At 39.2% G+C, this 25055-nt stretch overlaps 1 protein-coding gene across 3 annotated transcripts in view; it reads right to left on the bottom strand.

Annotated features, from left to right (window-relative positions):
• Positions 1-4052: 4052 nt before the first annotated feature.
• AKAP7 (A-kinase anchoring protein 7) overlaps positions 4053-25055 on the bottom strand; it is a 75600-nt gene continuing 54597 nt past the window's right edge. Inside the window, exons 8-9 of one of the 3 annotated variants that reach the window (XR_016464365.1) lie at positions 5598-6292; positions 5253-5357 (exon numbers count right to left, since the gene is read on the bottom strand). Coding sequence is in view for 2 of the 3 variants with exons in the window: in XM_031614290.2 (XP_031470150.2) it covers positions 6090-6292 (203 nt within the window). In the remaining variant the exon portion in view is untranslated. The other 2 variants (XM_090135794.1, XM_031614290.2) reach the window with 2 other exon arrangements.

Consider the following 25055-nt stretch of genomic DNA (forward strand, 5'->3'; position numbering starts at 1 on the left):
TTAATTTCCAGTAATGAACACAGGCCCTTGGAAAAGGTAGTTCCCCCTTCCAGTTGCTGCATTTTGAATCTGAGAATTGTTAAACAAAACCCAAACACAGTGGGAGGGAAAGCAGACCCCAGCAGTCAGACATGCTGTGCCAACACTTGCTTATCAATGCCAGCATGCCCCCTTTGCTATGCCAGGAATGGCAGCCATATCCCTTTTGGTTTTCCTATATACTATTCTAATTACTGATCCACTATGAGTGTGTTTTACTTCTCAGCCCGGCTGTCTCTCAGGACTGATTTTCATTCTGCACAAATGTTCTCATTATGAAGACTTAACTCGAGGAGAATATAAATGAGAAGATGAGTGCACGCTGAGAACTTGCTTATGCAGAAATTGTATTGATCAAAGGAGTGGTGGAGTTAAACACACACCAGCATTCATGTGCTCCCATTTACTGAGTCCAGTTAGTTTCCTTTCCCATAGGAATGGTGTGACTCTTGGCCTCTGAAGCCAGGCCAATTTGATGATTTTGCTTAACTGAAAGTACAAATCATTTCTAAAGAACCATTATACTTGCCATTAGTATGAGGAGTTCCTTGCAAGCAAAGTTCCCACCATGCTCATACATCCAAGTTTATCATTATATGAAACCTCACAGAGGAACTGAAATTCCAAAAGGTGCTCACATATGAGGCCACCAGGTAAGCCTGGCTGGGAACAATTTTCACAAGGCTGAAACACCGCTGCTTCATCTGACCAGCAGCTGAACCACCTAGGCTGGCTCCTGGGATGTGCATCCCTTGGAAGCTGCTTTCATTGAGTGGTTTTAGGCTGTCCCTGCTGCCTCAGGATCCAACAGCAGCCACCTGTAAAGCAAGACTTCAGCAGACAGACTCTGCCCCCTCCCACTGTGAACCAGATTGGAAGTGGCAAAGACACAAACTTCTTTGGAATTTCAGTGTCTACTTTTCCCCTCCTCTGCAGAGAGGAATTGCCAGTTCAGCCTCTCCTTTTCTAAGGAGACTTGTCATTAAACAAGTCTCAAACAACTTGTCATTAAAAGCTGGACAGAAGGAGGGGGCATACACAGATAAAGGGCTGCTTTGAGGAAGACTGCACTAAACAAAACCTCAGGCGAGGAGCAGTGCAGTCACAGGTGTCCAGCAACCCAGCTCCCTCTGAGGCCATGGGATCCACTCCTGGCTTCCATTGGGCCAGCCCTACCTCCGCAGCTGGTGTCTCATCTGCAGAGAAAAACTGACAATTTACACTTAATTTCACCAGCATATTCCCAGGCACAACTGAATTTAAAATGTGCATGTGTATTTCTACTGACATTCAATTTACAAGCTCTCTTGAGTATGGTGACTTCAATGTTTTTGTTTTTCCTGCTGGCTGGTTGTAGAAATCAGGACCTTCATAAAATCAGAATTCTAATGAGAAGACATACATCACATCTCTAGATTGACATAAAAATGGAATGGTATTGTTCTCATCACTAGAACAAAGCATGGCTCACACACCTTGACTGCTCACTGACCCAGTGTGGCCTTTAGGCTGAAATAGTATACACAGAACTGTGCAGTCAAAAATCATGGACATCCATAAATTCAAAAAATGAGGTCTCTTAAATCCTAACCTCCAAGTGGTATAACCTTAAGAAGCATTTTTACCACTGAAAGCATCAAAGTTCAATAACTCTACCACTAGATACAGCGTATTATCCAAAGTAGATTCCAGTATCTATATATCTGGATACTCAGTGCCTGAATCGTTCCTGCAGTTCCTCCCTGTTTAGATTTGTGTCACCCTCAGCCAACACAAAAGCACCACTAAATGGTCTCCCAGCAGCTTCCTGCACATTATCTGGTGTGTTAGTCTCCTTGCAGACTGAGCATCTTCATGCCACATCCACCTATGCTTTGAGTCATTCTTTCTAAAATAGTCTCTCTCCCCACATCAGTGAACTCATGTCTGTTATCAGGACTTAGACATGATTTCAGGAGTCAGACATGACAATCCTTGTGGGTCCCTTGCCTATTTGGGCTACATTATGATTTACTGATCTCTCTTATTACTCCTTCAACCTCTAACACCTCAGTTCAAAAGTGCAGACAATGTATGGCAAGGGTTGTTGAGGTATCAAAAGTATGGCTTCTACTCGGAGCAAGTGTTGATATCAGACACAGTTCCTCAGAGGGTCACAGCAACTCAAAGAGATCCAGCCAGACTTGGAAGCTGCTTTGGAAGCATCACAGACATCTCCATAGCCAGCAGTACAGAAATAGTATGGAGCGTGAACTAGAACTGAAAACAGAATGTGGACACACTTGCACCATCTGTTTTTAATGCCAACACTTTCCCAGAGTAACCTGTTGTATGAATCCTTCTTTGCTCAAAGCTTGCTTCCTGAGGTATTCCTTGTGATAAGACAGACTTGTCTAGGAGATGAGTGATGGAGTGATGGGTGTTGCCATGTGGCAATCAACATCACTGTGTGGACAATTTTACATTTGAAAGCATTTCTTTGGAGCTGTTTACCTTTGGAACAGAGTGCTCAGGACTGTTTACTGGCAGAAGATCTGGCCTGTGACCAAATAACTCCAGCCTGCTATGGGAAACCTGCACTCTAAAGTGTTCACTCCACTGCCAGTGGCTACAAAAAAAAAAAAAAAAAAAAAAAAAAAAAACCCACCCTGAAATCCAAAACATGAAGTTTTTTGCTGTTGTTGTTGTTGTTTTCTAACCCTATTTTGAGCTCAATTTTGAGTAAATTAGTAGTGGTATCTTGTAACAAAAAAACAAAAACGAAAAGGAAGAATTTTACAAGAAACAATCATAGAATCACTCAGGTTGGAAAAGCTTTTGAAATGCTTTTGTTTACTTTCATGGGTCAAAACACCAGAAAATCAAGGGTGGGGTCCAGTTACTTTGATATAGACATCAGTGTCTCTTAAATGCTCTGGGGTGGCCTCCAGCCATTCCTGATCCAGAACACATCTCTGTAGAGTTCGTTTGTCATATCCCCCACACCAGGGCAACCCAAACGACATCATGTGGCCATTATGTCCCCTAAGATTTACTTTTTCAAGCTTCTATTCTTGATGATGGCCATAAGTACTGTAAACATGTGGAGTCTGTAACTATCAGATCACCTATCAAAGTGTCTGCACGTGGTTTCACTGAAACATTACTTTCTACAGCTTTACTTGAAAATAATGGATTATGTCTGCTGTGCACAATGATACAAAAAGGCACCTGTTCACGGAAATGACTTGTGTGGATGAAAGGGAGGTGACAATCTGAGACTCAGACATCATACAGTTTTCTGTTTTCCTGCTTTGCTTTGTGTTGCCATATATAAGTTGTATTTAAATTACTTGATGCCATGGTAAATAGATAACTCCAGATGAAGTAGTTGTTGACAATACATATCAGATGTCAAATCAGTTTGATAAGACCAAGATGATTTTATACAGAGATATAGCAGTTACAGCATCTCTCTCCAGTTTTAGGCATCCTGTAGAATAAGAGGACATGCTGGGCTCAGAGAAGCACAGTGCAGAAAATGATAGGAGTCACTTGTGAAAGTCTGGATTTTTATATCCAGTAGGATGCCAAAATCTGTGGGGCTTTTTTTGTTTGTTTGTCTTAATTTTATTTGAGACCACTTGTTAAACTCAAACTTAATTTTTCCTTCAGGACGTGACCTAAAGGAAGTTGTAGCAGTAGCTCCTTAAATCTAAACCCACATCACCTGAACACAATCTTAAAGTTTTATCATTTAAAATCTTGCCCTGGAAACTTTTCAATGAAATTAGCATTTAAAGGAAGGCAATGTGGTGGCTTCTTGAAACAGCAATGACATGGGATTAGCTTATCTGCATGAATTTCTTCACATGATTTCAGCACTCAGACTCCAGATCAATGTTTTGGCTTAACACCCATAGCCAGCTTGGTGGAGATGATTCACACGAGCAATGGTTCTGTCACTTTTATTACTTGCAAAGCACTTCATTTATTAAAGTCTATTTGGAAATGGGTGAAAACATACACAGTGCAAAGGAAGAAATACTTTATTGTGAGCGTGGTTTGAGAAATGTATGACATTTCAGAACATACTGTTATATACTCAATGAGGGAAAAGAATGTAAGCCATGAAACATGAGATAAATGATCAGTGCTTGATATCAATGAAGAATATGCACACAGCTGTTTTAACAGCACAAAAACAATACCAATCACAACATGTATTAAATAGCTTTTATCATCAGAGGCAATTTTAAACAACGTTCATAAAAAATGCAAATATTGGACCTACTTCTGCATTTTACATCCAAAGCTTTTCTGAATCTTGCGGGTATATGGGAGGAACAATGAGAGCAAACCAACACACAACCCCAGGCAGCAGAAGGCAGAGATGGAAGAAACATCACAACCCAAATACATAAAACACTGTTCTAAAAAAAAGAAAAGGCAAATACCATCAAGGAATATTACTATTTTCAGAAGATCTTAATTGCAGCATCCTGACTCCATTGAAGCCAGCAACAGTTTGCCACTGATATTAGTGGAGCCTGAATTTTATTCTGAAATTTGAAACATTCTTGTGGTAGTGTAAACATCTGCAGAAACAGCATTTCAGCATCTACACACGTATTCAAGTGCTGTTTTTAAAAAAAACAATTAAAAATAGACAGTGCTAACCCAAAACGCTGGTACATATATAAAAGGCAGAGAATTAAAAGACCTTTTTTCAAATACACATTTTAAAGTATTTAAAAGCATCCATTTTTTTAAATATCCATATATCATTGCTAAAGAAAAAAAAATCCATGAGAAAAGTCTGAAGTATCTGCAATGATAAAGGAAGGGCACAGTGTTTGTTCAGATTTATTTGAAACCAGTAGTTTTCCACTTTGGAACCACGATGTATACCTGCACATTCAAGTGTGTTTCAAAGCAGTGCTGAGGAGTGGTTGTATTTAATGATGAACTACAATCCTTCTGTGCAAGTACTTCAGCATTATTCTTCATGAGCCATTTACACCCATTTGTATTTTCAGTTAAAAAAAAAAAAAAAGATGAAAAGAAAAAGGAAAATTTCTTGAAATATTCTTCATCTTCAAACAACCTGATGAGGTCTTATATTACAGCAATTTACAATCATTCATTTGGAGATCCAGAGTTGATATAACTTTTCCATTTATTGTTAAGGTTGTGCCCATCTTCAAACAATTCTTTTCTAATTTTCATGCGGACGTCAGGAGTGGATAACAGCTCCTTTATTTGACTCAGCCTGGATAACAGGGCCTGTGTTTCTCTGTGCAAAGCTTCCTTTACAAAGTCTGCTTCATGGCTCTTTCCTAGAGAAGAAGAACAATATAACATTTTATAATAACTAACGTCACTTAGAATCATTAATGTACAGAGACAGAGACCAATCGTATCTGTTTTGGACAGTGTTAAGTGCTTTTTCCCCATATTTTTTTTTATAAAAAGGTACTCCATCAAAAGAAAACATACAGTTTGCATCAATAACAGTTACCAAAAATACAGAACAGAAAGGTGTCACATTTCAGAGAAACTCCTGCTATGTTACATACTGTGTAATAGTATCTGTGACGAGTATTGGTAGTGGTAATTTTTAGCTTGGGATGCCTGCTGCTGACTCTGCAACAGCACGTGCTCTTGCGTCCAGCGAGCAGCCCCATGGCAGTGCCAGGCTGTGCACAGGGCATTGTTTCCACTTGTGGCAAGGCCTCTTCGTGCCCATTCCTTACGATCCAAAAGGCAAACACAGAGAGCTCAGTTTCTCTTCAAAAGCAGGGAAGGGACTCTTGGTATTAAGAGCCCATGGAGACTGGAGTTGTTTCACCATTCTTGTCCTTTTACAGCATTCAACAGATTTTCAGCAATGCAAGCGCTTATTAGACCGGCAGGCAGTGTCCCTCGATTTAGAACAAACTTCTGATAAGAGCCTCTCAGAGCAGAGTGCCTGTCACCCAGCACCGCTCAGCAAGTTTCAGCAGGGAGCTGGGACACGTTTTTGCCATTATTCTTGGTAGGATACTCGCTCCCAGGCTTTTGCACAGTGCTCACTTGCTATTGTCACTGTTGCTCTCATTCTTAGTGCCACTAGCAGCTTCCTCAGCTTTCACAGGGCTCCCATCAGTCTGTCTGGCTTTGTTTTGTGTTTCTTCTAAATACTGCTGTACAGCCTTGAGCACTGCATTCTCCACCAGCCTTTTGCTGAGGCTCACGAGCTCTGCGTCATCCGGCTCTGCCGCGTGCTTTTCACCTATGTGTCACAACAGATAAGAGAAGGAATTCATTTCCATGGAAAGAGCAGCTGCAATTGCATCAGGAGGAGCCTCTGGCTGAGCTGGACATCTAGATTTCAAGTTATTAGACAGTTCTAAGTCTGCCTCTTCCTGACTGTAAAAATAATTTCCCCCTCCAGGAGCTCTGAATCAAGTGTTTCATGAAGATGTACGCAGTACATCAGACTAAAAGTATTTCATTTCTCATCTTTATTGTAACAGTCCTGTAAGCCACTGGCTAACATTAATGACACCCACTCAGCTTAGAAGTGTGCAAATTTCATTTCTTCTGTCAGTAATAACACATGCCTACTGGGCACACAACTGATTTACATTTTAGTAAAATTCTTAAGTCTAGCTGCCCCCGTTTTGTGAGTTTGCTTAATAAATTTGAAAACGTCTACCTTTTAATTCATTGCTTAAAATGCAAGTTTCTCACGGGCAAAAATTATTAAAGTATTTGTCTAAGAGCAGGTTAGAAGATACTACTTTATTACTACTTTTCTTTTAAAATCCAGCACAAAACATGGTAAAACCATTTCCTCCCCCCCGTTTACCCTTCTGTCTTCTGATCTGAAATTCTGTCACTGATGTAAGTGCCAACTCTATTCATAGGTATCTACTGATAAAAGCAAGAAGCTGGCATTTCTCCACATTGAGTTCACAGGAGTAAACACATACAACCAAGTAACTGTACACATAATGAGGATTTACATATATTTTGAAATTATACTTTTCCATGAACCATTTTCCTAATGACTTATGCAGCCTACTACAGCATCCTCCTTTGATGAGGAATGAAATCCAGGAAAAATGCAATTTATTGTCCAATTTCCACTGGCTGTATAATCTGCATTTGCCACTTTGCAATTTCTTGCCCTAGGCAAACAACTGTTTCCCTGCATGTACATTTTAATGTCCTTTTCTGGAGTTCACGTTCTGTAACCAGTAATAAGAGGCTGCTTAGTCACAAGCATCTGGTGAAAGAGATACTATTGTATGTTCTCAGTACAAAGCTTTGCACTGTTCAATTACATAAACTTGTTCTCCTTCAGATATGTAAATTTATTCCAGTTTGCCAGCACATATAGATTATAGTTATAAAAGACTTTCATTAGTCTTGCTAGGGGACTGTACAACCTGTGAGCAATTTCAGTGATAAAACACAGTTCATAAGGGAATTCAAGAGGGAGAGATACACAAAAGCCTCCATTTCCAGAGGCAAAGCCTTTGTTAGCTATTAGCACGAGCATCCTGCTCTGGAACAGCAGACCTATGCCCTCCTGTTCTGTTCATAAAGTTAATATGGTGCTGTTACAGTAGGACTGAAAGAACTGGGGTCTCCAGCTGAAGAGTGATCAGACTAGATCTGGGCAAAACATTTCATTAGGTTTGTAAAAAGTTGGGAAATACCCTGAAAAAATATTCAGAAAGGCATCTGTGGGGAAAAAAAAAAAAAAAAAAAAAAGTTAAATGAGAAATAACAAAAATAAGATATTAAAAACAGATTTTGCAGTTCCAGGAAGAAACATTTCAGGTTAACAGATGAGTCATAGATACCCTTCCCAAAGCCACTCAGATGCCTACGTACCCTCTGGCACGTCAGTTACCATGTTCTTCCACTAACTGCATCCCCTGGGTTTAAGTGTATCCTTTAACTTACTTGGAGGAGGGACTTAATTCAGGCTCCTATCTCTTTGGAAACCTACGATATACATAAGCAGCATCTCCTCTCAATTTCTATGAGATGATCCCTCAGGCTCCTCAGAATGCAGCCCTTTGATTTCAAATTTCCTCTGCTCTTATTAAAGATGCACAGAACCGAAACAAAATGTTTTGGTTGTCACAGCCTATTTATTCATTAGAAAAAATACTGCTTTCCAGTTAAGAGTTTTTTATTTCTCAGAACTGCCACTGAATCACAGAACTTGGTACTCACACAGCTCTAATGATCTGTCCGAGGAACTCTATAAACAAAATCAATAGGAATAGTTGCTCAGCAGCCCTGACACTTGACCCAGTAGTATTTGATATGCAGAATATGAGTAGTCAGCAACAGAGGCCTCCAGATAACATAAAACAGTTGTGATTACATTTATTCAGAGTCATTTTACTTAAGTACGTTATGTATTTTTTTGTATTTAATTCTACATTGTTGAAATGGATAGAGCTGTTCTCCCACAAATGTTTCCTGCATTCTTACAAAACAGTTGTCACTTCCACATAGGTTTCGAGTTAAAAAATAAATAATATTATATATATATATGCATCTAGATGCAAGTACATGGTTTGCTGTGTAATTTCTCAAGCATGAAAAAAGATCTAGAATACCTACAATGAGCCTTCTAGAAGTACACTTTAGAAAGCCACAGAACTGCTTTTAAAATTTTATATATTTTTAATATTTTGAGATGTTTACAGCTCACCAATAGTCTGCAGTACTCCTTAAGTCCTGCACTCCCACTGGGAAGATTTCCATAGATCTGGCTGATGTATGGTGCGTGTACATTCCAGTATCAAGAGAAACTCTAGATTTATCTTCCAGACTCTGCAGTGGCCTGGCACATGGGGCTATATGATTCACTCATTACATCTCTTTATATTTTCAGATTCCCTAAATAGCACTTTGTGTATGTGTGTGCACAGTACTGAAGTTCATTGGCAAGGCAGCTGTGTACTCTAGCAGCATTCCTATTCATGACCATTAACAGAATGAAATAGGTCAGGCAATAACAACAGGTATTGATCATTTATATTTATTTAAATTTTTAATGTATAAGTCTACCCCATGTATTTTTCTCCATGCTGCATTTGTTGCTTGCAGGCAAATATTCAGAAAATGATAGTCTACACTAAGAAACATCAGCAAGAAGTCACTGCTCTTATGCATGTTTTAGATTCAATAGGGAGGTTTAAAAATTCATCATTACTTTGACTGTAAACTCCAATGTGAGAGATATCTGAAAAAGGGAACAGACATACCACGTGCACTGTATTTACATCTATACTATGCCTGTTAGTATGGACTTTACCACTGATTTATTCCTGTGCCTATGAATAAAAAAAAAGTTTCCCATCCTGTATATGGCTTAGAATAGAAATGAAACAAAGCCTCCATTTTATCCCAGAATTTGATAATTTTTGGAAGGTGAAAACAAATTCTTATTCTGTGAATGACTCAATGCATGCATCCTTTTTATTATTTACTAACACTGAAGCAAGCCTGTTGTCCTGAAACTTTTATTTTCAAAAGGGAACTGTCAAGTGCACAGAATTATTCAAACAAGGATTTATGATCCCACAACATGTTGATGCAGTTACGGATGTGAATAGGAGTCCTGAAATGAAATCTAAGTTTAGATTCAAACTCACTGCTGAATAACTCTGTGGGATTAGGTTTACTCTCCAATTCGACACTCCCTGACATTTTTACAAGACCATTAATTGAATTTTGAAAGATAGCCTTAGATCAAATCAGATGCTGCAGTCCTGGTCCAGCCTGAGTTAGATACCTATGTGAGTATTTCAGGTTTGGAGAGAGGCAGAACAGTCACTTGGATCAAATCCTGTTTATCTTACTTGTCCATTTTTGCAGGATATTTCACTGAAAGAGCCAGCTATACATCCATTTTACAAGAAAAGACAGTTTTACAGCCTTTAATCAGATACATTTTAAGACACATTTCTGCAGTCCTTGCTTTACGGCCTTAACACACCGCATTTTGTTTTTGCTTCCAACAAACTTTCATCACAGAAGAATGATGCCAACATGGGGCAAATTATAAAAGAGACTGCTGGTAATTCACATAGGTGGATGAGACGAGCTGGAAAGCCTGTTTTCTGAGAACAGAGGTTACAGGCAATGAATGTCCTGAGGATTCCCGTGGTAAAAGAAATGCCTCTGTCTCCCATTAGTTCATCAATTTCTAATACTCTACAAAATCTGGAAACAAGAAAACCCACAAGGGATTCTGGCACCGTTTCAAAAACTAATCTTTATGAAATTCCTCCTGAATGCTAGAAAATACCATTTTTCTTACACCGTGCCTCTTGCTGACACCCAAATAGTGAGCCAAGTTGCTGCTGCATGTACACAAACCTTTGTACTTCAGTGAAAGAATCCCTTTCTGTGTGCAATCCTGCAGTGACTGAAGAGTCCACTCTAAGTCTTAATAATCAGTCACCATCAGTTAACTGATTATGCTCCCTTGGTATAGAAGCAAAGGATTCGCTACCACACAATATGGTGAAATTGGAAGGGAAGAGACAACCACCCAAATTACTGATGGACTAAGGAACTTCACCAGATGACTATCAATGATTTCTATGATGGGGTTGGAGCTAACAGAAAAAGGCCAATAAGGGCAAAGTGAGACAGATTTCAGCCATGTGAATCCATAGTTTGTGATTTCAATGCTTGTGTCTTCACCATGGTTCGCTATCACCCTGTTACCAGGAGAAGATCTACACTCACAGTACCCAGGCAGATGTAGACTACTGCAAGGCTGCCATGCCCTCCTACAACCCATGGAAGTACCTCGTTCTTGCAGTGATATACCTTTGTGCCTGCAGAATCTAATTCAAAATTAAAGTAAATCTTATTGACTTTAGTGGGAATGAGATTCCCATACTTGCACAAAAAACTGTAGTGTTCTTGGCATCAGACCAACGTGCTGAACATCCTCTTTGCTGAGGACTTTCAATTTGGTATGCCACATATACTAACAGAACTACAGCGTTAAAAAAATACCATCACCTTCATCCCACTAAGACAGAACCCACAATCCATAATGAGCTGAATTTCAGGCTATGACCACTCACTGGACTGTATGCTTCCCACCCTTGTAGCAGACTGTAAATCATCCAGCACAGTCAAGATCGTGATTTTGAAGAAATGAACACAAACAAAAGCTTATGCCCATATCTAATCAACACAATAATCATCAGCAGGAAAATCACAACCCTAAACAATTCCTTGTTAATTAGGAAGGCCTTCCATGAAATGTCTCCAGTGGTCACTTAAGAAATTGGCACAAATAAAGCAATGAGAGGAAGGGTGAAATTACAATGTTGTTATGACATTACAGCTAGATTACTGCATTGCTACATGTTCCCATAAACAACACTAAGCGTGTAATATAGCTAGTTTAGCTCACCTTGGATATAAAAACTTGTTTGGTTTTAAGAATTTCTTTCTGTATACACAGAACTGCCTAACAAAGCAACACTACCCCTTCATGCTGAATGCATGGGTTTCTAGTGCGTTATGTGATTTAGCCTACAATAAAACATAACCATAACAATTATGAATTTCAAGTGCAGAGGAAATTCAGGCTATTGCAGCTGTTCAGGGAATATGATGCTTTTGCCAGTTTTTATGATGAAAGCAAGTATCTGCAGGCTGCCTTCAATTTGGAGGCTTAGTTAACTTGGCAAAAGTTTGTTTTGTTTCAGACAAAATCCTTCAAAGCTCAGTGATCGAAGATTTCTGACCATCTCTTCTTACAAGTGGAGAAACTCAGAACATGCTCTGCTAAACCTATCCTTTGTCCTACAAGCACTGAAGGACGCAATTATGAGCTTTCCAAAAGAAAAAAAAAAAAGGTATAGTTTATTAAGCAAATAATTCAGACAATCATTTGGTCTTAAGTAATTGGTCTGTCACACGGTTCCAGACATCCAGGGTATATGAAATCAAAGTCACTGTAGTTAAAAAGTAGCTAATAATTGTAAGGTATGATCACAGTTTGCTAACAGTTAACCTGATTCACAAGAATCCAGAACATGTTGTCAGAGCATAGTGTAGAGATACCACTCCATTTAAAAAAAAATATGGAAGATTACTATATCATAAAACTAAATTTAATTCACTCAACCTTTCAAACAAACCAACCAGATTAGGTTAAAAAAAAAAGCGTACTAGAAGGTAACACTTTTTTTTTTTTAAATGTTTGATAGTAAATATATTTTAAGTTCATCAACAAGCATTTAAGAACCAAACAAAATTTTACTCTAGAGTCTGTTTTACTGTTAAAAATCAAGAATCATTGAGTTTCAATTATTTCTTTATGCCAGGGGGCCTTACTGTTCACAACCTTCCAATGCTAAAAATGAAATAGCTGTAAAAACATTTTCTTTGTCAAGCAACATAAAACACCTTAAGAATATAAGCAATATTTTCAACATAATAGCAACATTTTCTTCACAAGATTCGCTACTGCTCCAAAAATGCACTCTGCAGCAAAAGAATACTTCTCTCTCTTTCCCCCATATTTCTACTTCCTTATAGTCAGTGAGCCAAAGTCTATTCCAGTGGCACTTTTATGAAATAAATTCAAAAAAACATCAGCAATGACATAAACTGAACTAACCATCACAACTTTTACCAGTTTACACTCTGTACCACAACAGGTTGCTCACTAACATGCCTTAAAATTCTGTTCTCTTTCCTCTCTGTTGTCCATTCTCAAATTTTATTTTCTCTAACTACACAGTATTCCCAACTCTTTAGCATCCTAATAATTACAATCTTGTCCTCTTAGCATCAGTAGAGAACTGTTTATTTATGCTAGTCCTGGTCCTTTATTTCTGTCAGGTGAAACAGTTCTAATCTGGAGTTTCATCTTTGCCTCTTCATCCCCTCTTATTTTAAAGCAATGTTTTTCATAGTCTTCTGTCAACTCAAGGTAAAGGAAATAAGGGTTTGATACTCAATCTAAAAAGTGTTTTTGCATTTTTCTTTACTACCTTGGAAAAATAAAGCAGTATTTTTTTTCTTTAGTCCTGTGAAAGCAATGCATTTGCTTCAACAGTTCACTTTGCCTTTATGTTTTCCACATCTCTTTTTGGCTAGAAAGGCTAAGTGAATTTCCATAAGATGAGTTTTAAGAAGAAGATGGGCTTCCCCTTAAGAACAGATATCTTTCACAGTTTTGGGATTTCCTGCACCAGAAGTAGTCGCTCAGAGCACCTGAAGATCAGCCTGTCCTCATAGCCTGGGTGCAGCACCACAACGATCCAGCTATTCTGTCACTGATGTGAAAGCTTACACTTGGGTAGATCACTGCTATGGGAGCTTATATTTGGACACACCTTACCACATAACAAGTTTTCATCTAAAATCTAATCCTGTAATCTCTTATTTTATGCCTTGTATAGAGATTATGGCTCAAAAAAAAGGTCCCAGGGAATTAAATTCATCTTTCAAAGCTTCATTTGCGACAGTCAGTATTGTTACTCATCACACTGCATTACAGGCAGTGCCCCAAGCAGCCTTGGCTGCGTTGTACCAAGCCCTCTGTCCTTGCTGTTCAAGGCCCTCACTCCTTCTGTTTCAGCCCATTTGTAAGTGCAAACACCCGTGCTGGGTGAACAGAGCACACAAGGTGGAGGCAACAGAAAGTAATATTTACTTCACTAAGTCGGAGGACCAAGCCTTTCAAAATATGCATACACTGTATCAGTTTTCTCATTTCATAGATTTCTCATTAACAAAAAAGATAACCCCAGACTTGAGAAGGGTGTTCCATCCCTGGAACTCACCTCACTCTCACATTATACTACAAAAACAAACTTTTTTTTTGTGCTGAAAGAAGCCTCTCGCATTCTATTACTGATGTGTTTGTGAAAAGTAAAGGGAGAACAGAAAAAAAAGAGGAAGAGAGAGAAACTTTTATGATTGCATTAGTCTACACTGAGTGGTAATGGATTTTAAAGAGAGAAAAACATGTTTCTCATTTGCTGTTCTCTCTCAGCCTCAGAAGTGCTGCAAAACCTATGCCTGATACTTAATACGGCTTTGTTCAATGCTTGTGCTTTGTACTAAAGTGGAAAATTGAATAAAATGCCATTTAAAAAATTATTGCTACGATGTGAAACGGAATGAGTAACACCATAATAGGCCATGACATAATACATTTCTCTCAGCGAGAGGATACAAGTTCTCCAGTGAGAGTAAATGAATTATCCATGTCTCAGTATTTTAACTCACAGGAAACGAAGCAAGTGGCCAGGTGGATTCCACCTGAGACGGGAAGATATTCAAAGGGAGTAAGCCATCAGCAGGAATGATAAAGCTAATGGAGGATTTTGAGACTTTGGGGATTGGAATCAGACAAGATTCAAAATAAGGAGCGAATTTTCTCTATACCAATTTAAAACAGCATTCTTAAGGTTCATGAGGCTTCCACACTGGGTTATGGGCCTGACAGAAGTTCAGCTGTGTATGCTAACATCAGAACTACAGGTCTAAAAGAATCACCCGTTGCAAAAGTTTGGAAACGCTACAAGTGTGTCAACTCATCCCACTTCCAGATAAAGGCCCAGGGACTTGGTCTATACTGAAAATATTTCCTTTGGTAGAGGGTAAATTTTAAACAGCATTTGTGACATCCAGTCCACTTTCCTTTAATAAATGCAGAGTAACTGCATATCCCTTTCTCCAGTCAGTCTTCCAGAGCATAAATAACACCTCTCCAACACCCAGAACTCTCCCCAAATCTGAGTCTTTTTTGCTAGTTTCACAATTCAAACTTAAGGGAACAGAAAAGACAGTTTTACCCAAATCTTAGGAATAGCAAAAATGATTATAAACTGTACTAAACCAATAATAACTATCTGCTGAACAACACATCATTAACCTTATTACAATACTTTACAAGATTCCTTATTTTCCCTCTTGCCTAGTGTTTAACAAGTAAAAACAGCCCAGTGTTATCTAAAGGACCACTTCGCTGGACCAAGGACCTTTGTTTGCCATGTCTGCTTTGTTTGTCTACATTCATCTGAAAATCCCAGTCACAATATTGCAAAATGTAGAGTCTGCTCTGCAGCCCAGCATCTGTCACTGGAAGGAAGCTTTCCCCAAAATATATACAAAATGTTCCCTCTTGTTCCTATTATGCATGATGTAATAGAAATAATCCTGCGCTATCTTAACAGTTGCTTAATCAAATTAACCTCCTCCTGCCTTCTGGGTTTGTAGCTCCACAGTTCCCCAGCCATTTTCTGGAAGTGAAGCTCCTGAGTTGCTATGTTGCTCTTGAAGCATATCTTTTGGTGAAAAAGCAACCCTTCTGACTTGCTCCGTGTGAGCACCCCTCGCACAGAGATGCCCTCCAGCTGTACCCTGCTCAGTCTTTCTTTGTGCCTCTGGAGCTTCCCGGACAGAAGTGATTCTGATCTTCCCAGGGCAGATTTAATTTGCACCACATGCATGTCCTTTTATGCTAAAATGCAGCAGTAGGCCCAGTGATGTATTATCATGCTAAAGGGGAAAAAGAGAGAAGCTTCGGGGTTTTCTTTTCCTTCCCAAAGGTGAATATTTTCTCTGGATGAAACCTTTTTCCAAAAGGAGGCAGAGTACAGCCTTCCTGTCATTCCAGGTCAGAATGGAAATGTCATGTCTGACTGCTGGATTATTTGCCCAGACTACATTTTCTAATTAGCCAAAATGAAGCAAATAAGTTGTTTTCTCTTTTTTGATTATATGACATCTTTAAGAGAGACACTGCAGACCAGTTTTGTTTTGTTTTTTTTTTTATATATTTAATATTTCAACATTTTCTGGATTAAAGGTTAAAACACGCCTCGCTGCTTCCAAGAATACCACTTTCCACTAGAAAACAAAGCACACAATTAGCTAGCATTAAGCATTACAATTAAGATGGAAAAAAAAAAAAAAGCCCATTTAAAACATCAGGTTAGGAAGGAGTAGACAACCACTACATAATGGCCTTTTAACACTTTTCCCCTACGAAGTGTGGCTGTGTTCTGTAACACATGCTTTTCTCCTTATGTTAGGATTTGTGTGCTGTGACTGACTTCACCCTGAGCTCATGGGGACCAGGCTACAGCATGAACTGTCATATAGCAATACAACAGCAGAAGCAAATGAGTTTTGCAAATTGAGGTAGCTGTTTGTATCTGATAAGAGAGAACAGTATTCAACGTTCAGCACATCACACTTCTTGTCTGGCCATAATTTGGGTTTGCTCATACCTCATTTCTGAGTGAAGAAGGAAAACAGCTTATGGTCTCCTTTGCTATTAGACAAACCATCAGAGCTACGTGAAAATAATTCCTGCAGCCCAGTGTTTGATTCAGACACACACAACTGTGTTGGCACAGGTGAGCCACACAGTGCCACCATTTGATCTCTGGCACTGAGGCCTACTAGCAGAAGCCAGCTTAGGCCTGCACCACCATAGTGACTCAAGGATGCAAACTCCTGGGCACTGCCATGCGTTATTTCCAAAAGTGTTTTTTCTCCAGGGTCAGATCTGTACCATGTCCTACAGATTTACCAACACAAGCAACCAATATTACCAAGAACACATAATGCAGTTCAGCAGCAGCAGCTCATAATGCAACTGACAGAGACAAGATTTGGCTTCAGACTCCAATAAAGCTGTGGGTACAACACAGCCAATTTCCTCTTCCACAATGATGAGATCCTTCTGCAGCACTTCTGATTTAATCTTCAGGCATAAGGAAACACAGAGATAACACTCGTATCCCTTGAGGCTCTCCGACACTTTCTACATTTCAGGGCAGGTTTGACAGGACTTGAGAAAACATACTGCTCCTTCTTTTGTTTGGTGAGCTGCAAGTAGCACAAGTTCTTTTTTTCAATTCGTACAGCAAGGGGAAAGGCACCATACAGCTCAGTAAGTTGAGAAAGGAGTATGTGAAAATTAATATGAATATGAGAAACAGTACTAAGCAAGGGGAGTTCCCTTAGAATAGGATATCTAGATGCTGTCTTATGTTCACAGGGAACATAAGGCAGCTTCTAGTAGTATCGGCGATAGCAACAGCATCTCATTTGCACTTTGGGAAATCAATACAAACATAATATCATAGCCTTTGCTTTATTCAATAGTACATTAGTGAGAAGCAAGAATAGCTCTGAGCACTCTGTCTTGCCTTGTCTTCCTTTTGTTGCAGCAGTGGTCTTACTAAGATTATCTTAAAATCATCTTAACAGCTTAAAAGACAGACTATCTCACATCTAAGCGTGTACGTGGTAGATACAGAACACATTTTATCACTAATAAGCAACACTGTTTGACCAGCATATTTGAAGTATGAGAAATTCAACACAGTGCTTTCTCTGCTTAAATGAAACACCTGCATAGAGGACAATTATTGAAGTTTACCTAAAACATACTTGTATTTGTTTACTTTGCTGTCCTTTATACTCCCTTTCAAACACAAGAGGATATGGGATAGCAGTAAACAAACTGCTTAAGGACAACAGTGTATATGCAGAACATTTAAAGTGGCCTTATTCTCCTTATGGATTTGCTGTCTTCTCACTTGAAGAAATTGTGCAGGAAGTCTCCTCCAGCAGCTGTGAGCAGAACACCAGTGCTCTTCAAAGGGAGTCTGACATTGTCTGCCTGAGGCTGAAAGAACAGTATTTTTAACCTGTCCTCCTCCCCTGGCTACAAAGTAGATTCCAGATGAAGCTGGCACTTTGTTGGCTTGCCATCTGAACTAGCCCTCCTGATACTATTTATAGAAGGCCACTTCTACATGGTCTTGCTGATATTCCCATCCATCTTGCTGCGGTCCTTAACTTCAGGGACTGCCAGCAGACTGTCACAGCCATGACACTTGGCAGGCCAGGTCCTAGATTGGTATAAACCAGCACTATTCTTACTTACAGCTGCTAAGGATTTCACTTGACATTTTCACTACCACTTTATTCACGCCCCAGATAATGTCTCACTTTCGAGAGACAGATTCACTTGCATGTTTAGCAAATACCCCTAAATACTTAACTTGCTTCTAATGAAATACTTCAGCCTAAGTGTCCCCTTAGACAGCTCCCGAGCACTGAAATATCTGAATGGTATATTACTGAAATTATTATTTTAAATGAATATAATCATTATTAACTAACTGGGAGTTTTAATGTACTTTGGCAATTTTTTTATGAGATTTTGTCACTAGTAAGAAGTTATCATTTTTACTGTACAGAAGTAAGTTTGCAGGCAAAAGCACTGTGAGTTGTTATTTATGCTACACTTCCAATTGACAGATACTGGTTAACAACTAATTATTTGGTGAAAGGCTATTATCCATTCCAGTAAAAGTAAAGAAATATTTATTTTCTATTCAAGTTTTTATTCTAATTTTGTGGGAGATCTACTATAAAGAAACTAATTGCAGTTGAAAGATTTTGCCCCAGGAAAGATGACATTCACCATTCCTTGGTCTGTGCTACTGTTCTGGTGTTTTGAATCAAGCAGCAGCATAATTTGGAATATTAAATGCAATTGTCAGCTGTAATCTGCCATCACAGCTGCTAGCCCACAGAAACGCCCAGGGCTGCTTGAAATCTACCTCAGCAGAATTTGCTCACATTGCAAGCTACCGTAAAGCTTCCTTCTCCCTAGACTGCCATACAGAATGTTTTGGATATATTCTTAGGCATTCCCTGCCTGCTGCCCAGCCAGGCAAGGAAGTGACCTACAGTGGATGGAATTTAAACTGACATCTTCAACCAAAGAAATTTAAAGCTCAATTCTGCATCTACAAAAGTTTCCTGCTGCATCAAATACTTGCCAATCAATTTAATTGAAGGAGCGCTAAGTGTGCTCAGTAGACAGAGAACACACTATTTTTATTTTGCAATCTGCTCCTCCATTCGTGCAGTTCTTTGAATGAAATACCTACTAGAAACAATGAACAAAACATGTGTCTAATGTCACGGTGAGAAATGTCTCCACATAAACAAGTTTCCAGTGCATTACCTCTCCATTTGGACTGTCTGACCCTGTAGCAAAGTGTGCTAAAAAGTTATTTGAGCATAAATTTTGAAATAGAGAGCAGACATAAGAAAACAAGTGACAGAATTAATGCATTGCATCAACCTGCAGTAAAATAAGCATTAGGGAAGATCCTTCTCCTTGACAGAAGATTATCTTTCCTGTTCTTGACGGTGCAGCAATGGTCTCTTACTATGCTTGATTTCTGCCCAGAAAGAGCTATACAGTTATAGTGTAATAAATATTTCATTTTTCCCTATCCACTGTTAGGCTGATGAGTACTTCGCAGTGGTAATCCCTGTATTGGCTAACTCAGATCATAGGCTCAATTCCCATAATCTGTAAACAAAACAGTGTCAATGTAATCTCTCATCTTTACTAATGAAAAAAAAATCTCAAAATCGAGTTACCCACTGCAGCAATAATGACTAAACAATGAAGAACTTGTTCTTGTATAATTAAATAGATTATTTTACCCGAAAATATATAAATGGATCACAGAATGCTTTTCACAGCAGAAACGTTATATGAACTTGATTCATTCACTGCATTTTTCTTCCATGACTTTTAACATTCCCAGACTGGCATAATTATGATTTCTTTCTCAATAAACTTGGTTCTGGAATTCTCAGAATTATGGTTTGGAAGATACAAAGAGGATGGGGAAGTATAGAAATGTGAAGATAAACTTCTTGTGAAACACAGGCATGATACACCTTACAGAACATTTTAAGCCAGGAGAAGTACAGCACTTTATTTTTGGGGCAGCAGCCATGAAGCGATAGAACTGGGAGGAATGGCAAGAGAAAGATGCACATTCCATAAACCCCTCTCAGAGATTTGTCCCTCCAACTATTCTTGTTGCACTTCCCAAAAAGCATTAGGGCTACAACCAGTGTTCTCTCCATTTGAGTCCCATCTGATGTCTATCTCAGAATCACAGAACTTTCTAGGTCAGTAGGGATCATCTGGTCCAATTCCTGCTTAACTGGGCCACTCAGAGCAGGGTGCCCAGGAACACATCCATGTGGCTTCCAAAGGTCATCAAGAAGGAGACCTCTCAGCTATTAGTTTTATATTTTATCCATGAATATTAGCAGATTAGCCTGCACTGAAGCAAAGCTTAGCATTTAAAAAAAAATAAAATCTTTTTCTTTGTGCTAAGGGAGTTACACCTAAACATGATTACCTATACAAACATACTGAGTCAACCAAGAAAGACTGTAATGTCTGCACTTCCAATCCTTTCCCCTGCAAGGAAAGTTTCAGCTACTCGTCCCTCCCAACATCTCTCCTGGCAGCAATATGACAGCACTATTGTACGCACATACTCACAAGCGATTGAGGCTGGTCAGTACTTTGCAAGACCGAGCTCATATATTTCTGATGTAACACAAAGGTATTTTTTACTTGATCCAGTCCTACACTGGAAGAAGTTATACCTAGCTGGTTCTTACCATCATCTGCCCCACAGGTTTGGAGAATTCCTTAATTCAATTCAAGAAAAACTAGATGGGTTAGTTTTGATCAGTAATGGAGAAGTGTTTTACCTCACTGAGGTGATTTTGCTTTAAAGGACGGATCACGTAATCTGCTCTGCTGTGGAACAGTATATGCAGCATACATCACCACTGTATGACCAACAATACTGGCAACAACGACCACGTGGGATCAGCAAACACTTCTGTCAGCACTTCTGAATTTAAAAGAGAATGGGGTTTTATGGCCTTACAGCCACTACTGTTTGCTTACTTAACAACTGCCAGGCTAACAGCTTTGTTTCTATCAACATTAAATTGTAACAACAATATTAAAATGTGTTGTTAATAAGCGCTGCACATAACCATGTATTTCTTACTAGAACTCGCTATAAGAGAAGGCAGCTTCCAGCAATCCACTACAAAGCCCTGGCAGGATTACCAAATATGTGTCCAGTTTTCAACTCCATGGTGTTATTTGAGAGGTGGGCATGCCAAGTATCACACAGTTCCTACATCTCGGCCAAGACAAATATAATCACAACAAAGGGGAGTGTTAAAGGCATTTTTACATTACACTCCACTCTGCCAGTACTTCAAACAGATTTTTGGAAGCTAAGAGTTGTGGAGGTTTTCACATGAAACGTAGCTTGCAAATAGAGGCTCTTGGCCTCAGTACGGAAATCAAACATATGATTTCAACACTATACAAGGAATCTATGCAAACATTTATGCAAAATCATGTGTGTCATTCAGAAGTCAAAAATGTCTTTATTTTGACCACCTATTCACAGCAATGATTTGACAATTGTGCTTATTATAAAATGACATTAAACTATTTATCCCTAGATGCTTAAGCTAATGGTCAATGCTGGTACAACAGATTGCAACAAACTGGCCACAAATAAATCCAGAACAGAAGTTTTGAAAGGGTCTTCACCATCAGAACAGACATTTTCTGGAGCAGGCTCCCAGTGAGGTTGGTGGAAGAAAGAAACAACCAAGGTATTGTAGTAACAGACTGTGGCACTCAGTGACCTCAGCAATTCTCTCATCTTGCTCTATTGAGTCAAAAGTCTCTCGGTGGTTGATTCTCTGATCATACACTTTTTGAAAATGAGACCCTTGAGTTCAAAAAAGTTTCAAATATACTAACATGACATTTTAGCACTCTACTCAAAGTTTGCCATCAGGTTCTTCTGAATTTTCTTATTACTCTTCATCCTTTTTCATCTCTTCTCATTGTAATCAAGGAGAAATGTTGATATGTGTCCCACCACTGAACCAGTCACCTACACCAATTAGATCATCCTGGTCTTCTCTTTACTACAACTGAAAACTCCTAACTTCTCGGAGGTAATTCTTCAACTCAGAATCACAGAGAATGGCCAGGGTTGGAAGGGACCTCAAGGATCATGAATCTCCAGTCCCTCTGCCACAGGCAGAGCCACCAACCTCCCCATTTAATACTAGACCAGGCTGCCCAGGGCCTCATCCAACCTGGCCTTGAACACCTCCAGGGACGGGGCATCCACAACCTCCCTGGGCAGCCTGTTCCAGTACCTCACCACTCTCTCCGTAAAGAACTTCCCCCTGACATCCAACCTAAATCTTCCCTCCCTCAACTTAAAACCATTTCCCCTTGTCCTGCTGTTACCCACCCTTTCAAAGAGTTGATTCCCCTCCTGTTTATAGGCTCCCTTTAGGTACTGAAAGGCTGCAATGAGGTCACCCCACAGCCTTCTTTTCTCCAGGCTGAACAAGCCCAGCTCCCTCAGCCTGTCTTCGTAGGGGAGGTGCTCCAGTCCCCTGATCATCTTCGTGGCCCTCCTCCGGACCCTCTCCAACAGCTCTCTGTCTTTCTTGTGCTGAGGGCTCCAGACCTGGACACAGTACTCCAGATGGGGCCTCACAAGAGCAGAGTAGAGGGGGACAATCACCTTCCTGTCCCTGCCGGCCACCCCTCTTCTGATGGAGTCCTTTAGTATAGATATGATGACTCCTTTAATAAAGATAGGTTTGGTTAAAGGCTTCGCTGAAGTTTCTCAGTGTTCAGCAGAAATGGATCACTGTGGTCCTAAGCACTTGCACACAAGGCCTGAGGCTTCATACACATTTTCATATGATATGTAAGTACATGTTACATGAAAGGTTTGACTTCTAACCAAATCCACAATTTAAAGCATTTAAAAGCACTTACAAATTACCCTGGACATTTTTAGATTACGTACCTAAGTACTTCCTGCCTTTGCTCATGTTTCCACTCAGGAAAGCAGCACTTCTGCCATATTTCTAAATAAACTCTGCAATAAACACTGCTGCACCGCCTCCCTCCACCCCCCGTAACATAATTTAATAGCAAGGCAATCGCACTTGACTTGATTCATGTCCAGAATTTCTAGTTGTAATTCATTTAACATAAAACATCCTGACAAATGTGGAAGGGATCCCAACATCTGCAGTCTAACACACTATAAAATAAGACAGGCTGCTGTATCTTCATGAAATAGGAAAATGTAGCCTAATTCTAAAAATAATATAGTTCTGTGCTCCAGAATTCCTTACATTCAAACAAAAACTGACACAAAAATTGAATTCAAAAGGTCGATTTCTTTCCATGAGACACTATGCTTATAGGACTAAGTTTTTACTTATCTTTCTATTAAACACAAAGAGAGAGAGAAAAAAAAAACATTTTCTCTTTTCAATCAAATGTCAAATATAGCTGAATCTACTACAGAGAGTAGAAAAAAATTCAGCAATGTGTATTCGTACCTTGTAGGACTACTTTCTAAACGCAGCAAGTAATTTTCATTCAATAAATACAATGCAGGGAGATTTCAGTTTGAGGGAGGTTCACATAATGGCATAAGGTTACATCTAATGTCATTCTACAATCTCCAATTTTGCAGTCACCCTTATTTTTATTCTTCTCAAGATAACTACACTTTTCTGTTTTTGAGGCCATAAATAGGCATATGTTGTTAGTGCTTTGTTTGTTTTTGTGGGTTTCTTTGTTTTTTGATTTCAAGTCTCTTCCTCCTGTTTGAAAGCTTGTTCTTTTACCACCTCCTCTGGGACACCTTGCAATGAATCTGAACTTACCAGTACAATTAACTCCCCTACTTTACCTCCCAGATTTTCTCTAAATCTCTGCTTTCTCTGTTTCCTCACTGATACATACAATTCCCCCATTACTGCAGGAATTATTTTCTAAACCAACATGAATTCCAAGATTCGACAAACAAGTATCCATAATCATACTTCACAAACACGAATGACAGCCGTGGATATCACCAAGCCTTGCTTAGGCTTACTGCCTTGATCATTAAGCCTAACATCATTGGCAGCAGGAGAGAGATTTGTGTACTTTTCAACTTTGACTTATAAGTACTGAGCAATTAGTTTTGGATGGGGCCACCAAATCCTAAAGGAACTAATGACACGATCATGACATGTTTTTCAGCACTGCACTAGATTTCTTTATTGTTTGAGAAAGTCTGTGGGATCACTGTCTCTTGTGCCCATTTTCTTCCAGCAGAAAATGGAAGTAATGTTAGAAACCTCATTATGGTCACTCAGAAGCTTTATGAGTGGGAAATAAAAGATTAATAACACCTACTTATTATTCAAGCTGCCATTTTCAGGAACACATACCTCTCTTTCAATTTGTTTGTTTCTTTATCCACATCATGCATAACTTTGTTTGTACATATCTTCAGTGTGCGGGTGAACAGATGTGTAGAAGTTGAAACAATACTGCCTAGAAAGAATGTCAAGACCAGAAAGAATAGAAGCACTGGAGAATGGAGGATTTACCAAACTCAGATAATGAGTGTGTGTTTTCATATATAGGGAAGAAGATAGGAAAACTATAGGGCCTTTCTGCTATCTGAATGGCCATCCATTGAGCAGCCAGGACTTAAAATCTCAGAAAAAGAAAGTGAAAATGTCATGCACCAATACATGTGCCTGCTGGACAAGCAGCTACCAGTATCGGAAACCAGTTAGACAGCTTGGCAAGCATACAAGGACTGTTTAACAACAAAGACTGACTTACTGTTTGTGGTAGGCAAACCAGTCCTGCCTCTCATGACAAAAGTCTGGACAATGCACCTTTTATGTGGATGTAGAACAAATACAAAATAATTCATGTCAACCCCTATCCAACACATTAAAAGTTTAGTCAACTCACTGATTTACAATCATAACTTTCAGAATTTTCAAAATTAATTCAAGACTTACTTAAATAAAATGATCACAATTTGTCCACTGACCTTTCGTTTACTCTGGAAAACCAATCCCTAGTTTGATGTATTTTGGCAGTTTTGGGTCAAATCCAAAAGAGCAAGATTGAGTTATGTTGGCCAAGCCGTGTGTTTCAGCTTCCCTTGTTCCTGTCTAGACAGTATGCAGCCCCAGTCCCTCTATTAATTTACTTACTTCCACATCTATTTTCAGGTATTATAATCAATCTACATCGTAAG

The sequence above is a fragment of the Phasianus colchicus genome, chromosome 2 (genome assembly GCF_987193195.1).
Source record: "Phasianus colchicus chromosome 2, bPhaCol1.hap1.1, whole genome shotgun sequence".
Taxonomy (NCBI): domain Eukaryota; kingdom Metazoa; phylum Chordata; class Aves; order Galliformes; family Phasianidae; genus Phasianus; species Phasianus colchicus.